The 4,997-nt window shown below is 34.1% G+C and overlaps 1 protein-coding gene across 3 annotated transcripts; it reads right to left on the reverse strand.

The window, feature by feature from the left end:
* Window positions 1-247: 247 nt before the first annotated feature.
* LOC122311003 lies at window positions 248-3,571 on the reverse strand. 3 transcript variants are annotated; one of them, XM_043125333.1, is made up of 3 exons: window positions 3,415-3,547; window positions 2,609-2,670; window positions 248-1,857 (listed from the first exon to the last, which is right to left on the reverse strand). In XM_043125333.1, the coding sequence occupies exon 3, from the start codon at window positions 1,548-1,550 to the stop codon at window positions 369-371; it is 1,182 nt and encodes a 393-aa protein (XP_042981267.1). In that variant the 5' UTR covers window positions 1,551-1,857; window positions 2,609-2,670; window positions 3,415-3,547; the 3' UTR covers window positions 248-368. The 3 variants fall into 3 exon arrangements, with proteins under 3 accessions (XP_042981267.1, XP_042981266.1, XP_042981268.1); XM_043125332.1 differs by lacking the exon at window positions 2,609-2,670 and having other exon boundaries at window positions 3,415-3,571; XM_043125334.1 differs by lacking the exon at window positions 2,609-2,670 and having other exon boundaries at window positions 3,379-3,535.
* Window positions 3,572-4,997: the final 1,426 nt, after the last annotated feature.

Raw genomic sequence — 4,997 nt, forward strand, 5'->3', positions numbered from 1 at the left:
TAAAGTTACGTACTTACATATAATTAACAAGGCTGTAAAACTCAAGCACAAACACGATGCATTATAATTTGTTTTTTAAATTAAAAGAACCAAAAAAAAAAAAGTGTAAAATAAAACGGAAAATACCATTTGTAACAACCAAATTTCTGCCTCATGAATGGAAATAAAAATTGGTTATAGAAAACGGTGAAAAAGAAAAGAAACACAGGTAATAAATTCCTCCCAAGCAAAGCAAAACCATCATATCTAAAATTAGAAAACAAACCAAGAATTGAAAATCATTATTTCAGCTACACTCTTTACAATCAGTTTTTCTTTTATCACAAAATTGATGTTCACCACGTATGAGGTCTCTCGCTCGCTTGCTTCTAGGGTCCAGGAACACGCATTGGCCAGCCAAGTAGCGGAGGCGACCCTGGTGGGGTTGCATCCTGACTAGGAGAAAAGAGACTCAGCTCTACAAATGCCCCTGTCGAATTCCCATCTTTTTCAAAAGTCCGGAAAGATATTGATCCACGCTTTGTTGAGGCATCAGAATTCCTGCTGGGACTGATTCCACCGCTTTCTTCAAGATGACTCTGGTTATTAGCGATAAGAGAAATGGTATCATTGTGATCATCATCAACCCTTCTCCTAGCCTCTATGTCCCGTAGATTTCCCAAGGCTAAAGAATCTGCAACTGGGAAGTACACAAGCATGCATATGCACACCCCAGCACAGCATAAAATGGCAAGAAATGCCAGCAAAACAAGAGTTTCAAACAGAAAATGCTCTGGTTCAGACAGAACAGATAAACCAAGAAAAAGAACCCTCAATGGTAGGAAGCTTGAAACAGAGAATATCAATGTGTAAACTCTCTTCTGCAAGCCCTTGTTGATGACCAATTTCAAAATCCGGCTTCCCAGCCAAAACAGGTAGGCAGTAAGGATCATTGCAAAAATCCCTAGGAATATGGTACTTAGTAAGGGATAAGTACAGAGAGCTATATCATCAGTTTTTTCCGGACTAGAAGCAACAGCTGTACTCATAAAATAATCGGGCAGTTTTATCAGGTAACTCTTATCCTTGTTTAACTGAGGTCCAATTAAAATAACAAAGAGCTGAAGGATGAACACTGGCAGGCAGTAAAGAAGAACGCAACCTGCTGTTTTCCCATTCCATCTTCGGCTTAGGATTCCCAACTGTGTCTCTTGCAAGGGGGCGCGAAGGAGAAACACAAGTGTGAGGAACAGGCAAGGTTCTGCAAACCCCAGATTTGATACAATGTAACCTTTGCATGCAGTTTCCTGCCATTTCAAGTTAAGTGAGCTTCTTAAAAATCTTAACCGTATCACCTCACCAAAACCCCACCAGATCACAAACAAGATGAATGTAATCCGGATTATCCAAGGACCACTAAAATAGCTAAGTTGAATGCAACCTCGGCTGCGAATACGAGACCGGAAGTAAAATGAGTAGATGATGCATAGCAAACCGAGAGTAATCAACAGAGCAACTAGACAAATTGTCACCACACCGAATGCATCGGCAGAAGATCTCGTCAGGGGCATTACCCGAAGCACAAATTCCACGCATGCTCTCAGCCAGCATGGATACGAAACAGTTCCCTAGTAGATTATATGCTTGCTCTCCAGAATTAAGGAGAAAAATAGAAACAGCTTCCAAAGTAAAACCAGAGGATTCTCATTGGCCTCAATTTAACCATAAGCAATCAGTTATTCAGTATGATGATCCAGCAACATTGTCAACAGCCCTCAGGTGGCACCTTGCCCAAGTTAATGCATCAGAGAAGCAAAACCATCCACACAAAAAAGTCGATAGTTTTGCTGGGCTTAACAGCTGGATATCATGAAATAACTACAATATAGAAAACAGAAAACCATGAGCCAACAGAGAATATGAAAAGGGAAAAACGGAAAGTTAAATGTCTGTCAGGTTGCTGGATAGAACAGTTTTCATTTCTGCTCAAGACAACAAAATATCAACTAACTATTGGAATTATAACATTCAGGGAACAAGACCAAAGGAATTTGATTCCACATAAAAAGAATGACAATATCTGCAACAGAAGAAAATTGACTGGAAAGAAAAAATAGATAAACGTAAATGAACATAGAAAATAACTAATCTCTTCTGCAATTGTTGATTTTATATGTTCCTGCAATTTATAGAAAATACAAGATAATGTTTCAAAGAGTATAGAGTATAAGATTCCTCCAGAAAACACATTAACCAATGTTATTTCACTAAGCAACCTACTTGATTAATGCGAAAAAACTGAATTCCAAAAATCCATTATATCAATGTACCAGTTACCCAAAAAAATATCAAGAGTGCTTCATTTCAATGCAAACTACTACCATGCATTATAATAATCAACTAAACCCAGCAGAGTGTAAGGACCATCATGTGAAGATTGAACCTTTAACTGTTAAGCACACTCATACAAATGCATTTTTTTATCGGTAGATTTTATAAGCGTTCTATAGACCCTGAGACTAGTCCACCATTACACAATATCAACGGGAAAAATGGCCAATGATTTCAATTACATATATCTTATGCACTCCTCCAACAAAACACTATCCTGCAAACTGTATGCCCTGACCTGTAGTTATGCTAATAATGGTTCCACAAACTTCATGGTTGGGCCGGGTACAATCCACAGAACTGCAAACCGTTATGAATTCAACCACTAACTCCATAAAAAAAGCTAGTATAAAATATTTTCTAAAATTTAATAACACAAATCATATCATGAAAGAAGCCAATTTCAATGTGAGAATTTCACAAATACAACTCACATGTAAATTCTATTCGCAAGCATTATTTAGATAAGATACAATTCTGATCAACTTTTTTGTTCATAGATACAACATTCAAATTAACTTATCAAACAATTAGATGCCATTCGAATTACGCTTCAAGTAATTTGGTTACGATTATTAATCTCATTCAGACGTTTACAAACAGAAACACAAAAATATCGTCCACCACATTACACCTTTTTTTGTTTTACATTTATCAAATACATCATTAACGAAAAATAACACTTGTTCGATACAAACCAACAAAAATTACATTTTATCGGATTAAAAAAAATGGAATTTCTAATATAATTTCCTCCTATATTCCCTCGTTTCTGATCAACCAAACAGAACGTAACGATTTATAGCATAAAATCAAATATAAGCCTCTCAGACAAGAAGCAAAAATATATAATGAGATGTATATTAAAATTAATAACTCATACTCGTCAGCATGAAAACCATGTAAGCTACAATATCAGCAAGATAACCATGAAAGATATGGGAAAAAAAAATTGCATCGATTACAATATAAAACCCTAATTTCAACAATTGGAAGCTGAAAATTTACCGAAATGAACAAAAACTATATCAATTGGGAGCTTACAGAGAGCTGAATCTTGATCTGTTAAACTCGAGCCGCGGAAAACCAAGGGCGTCGAACGAGATCAGATAACCCAAATTCGCATGGAGAGAGGGAGAGGGAGACAGAGAGAGGGGGGGGGGGAGACAGAGAGAGACGGAGAGAGAGAGAGATACAGAGAGAGAGAACGTAGTTGGGGGAATAGGTGTGAGTGGGACTTTGTTGGTGACAGGCTGTCTCCAGCTGTGTATGTCCGAGCCTCTAGGTTCGGCTTTTCCTCGAGCCTACGTGGCAGTAGTCGTGGCGGCGTTTGCGGCTGTACATACTTTTTCCTTTTAAAAAAAAAAATTGTTTCTTAAACCATTTCAGAAGTGAATGGGCCTGTATGTTTGGTTGGACGGGGTTTTGTGCTCTATGGTGAGGATGGAACTGTCCTGGCCCAGTCAAGTCCATATTCATTTATGTGAAGTGCGGATGCCCCTTAGAAAATACATAAGATTTATGCTTGGTTTATTTTCACAAATCATCTTAATTTAACTCATTTTAATTTATCTCATTATTATAATTTTTATAAATTTTTATAATTTTTTCAAATTTCTATATAAAATAAAGTAAATAATTTAATTTTTTTAAATCTCAAAATAAAAATAAAATAAACAATTTAACTTTTTCAAAATTTAAAATAAAAATAATATTAAAAATATATATTCTAACAGTATTTTATTCAATTTTCAATTTTATTATCAACTCATCTCATCTGTGAAAACAAACGAGGCTTCAAAAATTCATAGTAAGTTTGAATGATGAGATGAGATTATTAATTTTATGAAATTTTCATAATTTTTTAAAATATTACTTAAATATAAAAAAATTAATTAATTTTTAACTTTTATATTTTTTATATAATCATTATAATTTTTATAAATTTTAAAATAAAACACAAAAATCAATACAACTTCATACTTCAATATTATTTTCAATGTGTGTTATTAGATAAACATTAAAAAAAAACTATTGTCAGATAATTATTAGTGCATCAACTAAACATTTGAAAAAATAGTAGTTCACAAAGAAAGATTTAAATGCAACTTTTATTTTTCTGGTTGAAATAAATGCAACTTTAATTAGTTAAACAAAAAGTCACAAATAAAAGGAAAACAGGGTGGAAACCTTAAACAACTTTGTTTTCAATTAATGAGGCAATAATTAGTGTATCTTATTGGTGAAATAAATTGTTTTGTGTGTGAAAAGGTAGGAGGAGGATCCATCTTATAGATTTTTGTGAACTTTATTAGTAGGGTAATAATTGCGGTAAATATCTATAAGTATATATAAAGTGCCGATAGCTTAACAACAATATTTTCGTCTAACTTTTTTTTTTTTAATTTTACCCTTAGCTTTATTTGACAATTACAGTTGTTTGCATTTTAATTTTCTTTTACCGACAGATAATTTGGTCTTCTTACCTTCACACCGACAATTTTACTTTTTCTTATTTTATTTCCAATTTTACCCCTTAATGGTTCGTTGTTCTTGGTGAGGTTTTGCTCAGCCACCTTGATTTTATTGTCTTTTTATGGTTAAAGGTTATCACTTAGTTTGACAAA

Source organism: Carya illinoinensis, chromosome 5 (assembly GCF_018687715.1).
Source record: "Carya illinoinensis cultivar Pawnee chromosome 5, C.illinoinensisPawnee_v1, whole genome shotgun sequence".
Classification (NCBI taxonomy): Eukaryota; Viridiplantae; Streptophyta; class Magnoliopsida; order Fagales; family Juglandaceae; genus Carya; species Carya illinoinensis.

Bases quoted from the DNA above. Each gene is read 5' to 3' on its own strand.
- LOC122311003 (XM_043125332.1), bottom strand. From the start codon at position 1,550: ATGCCCCTGACGAGATCTTCTGCCGATGCATTCGGTGTGGTGACAATT.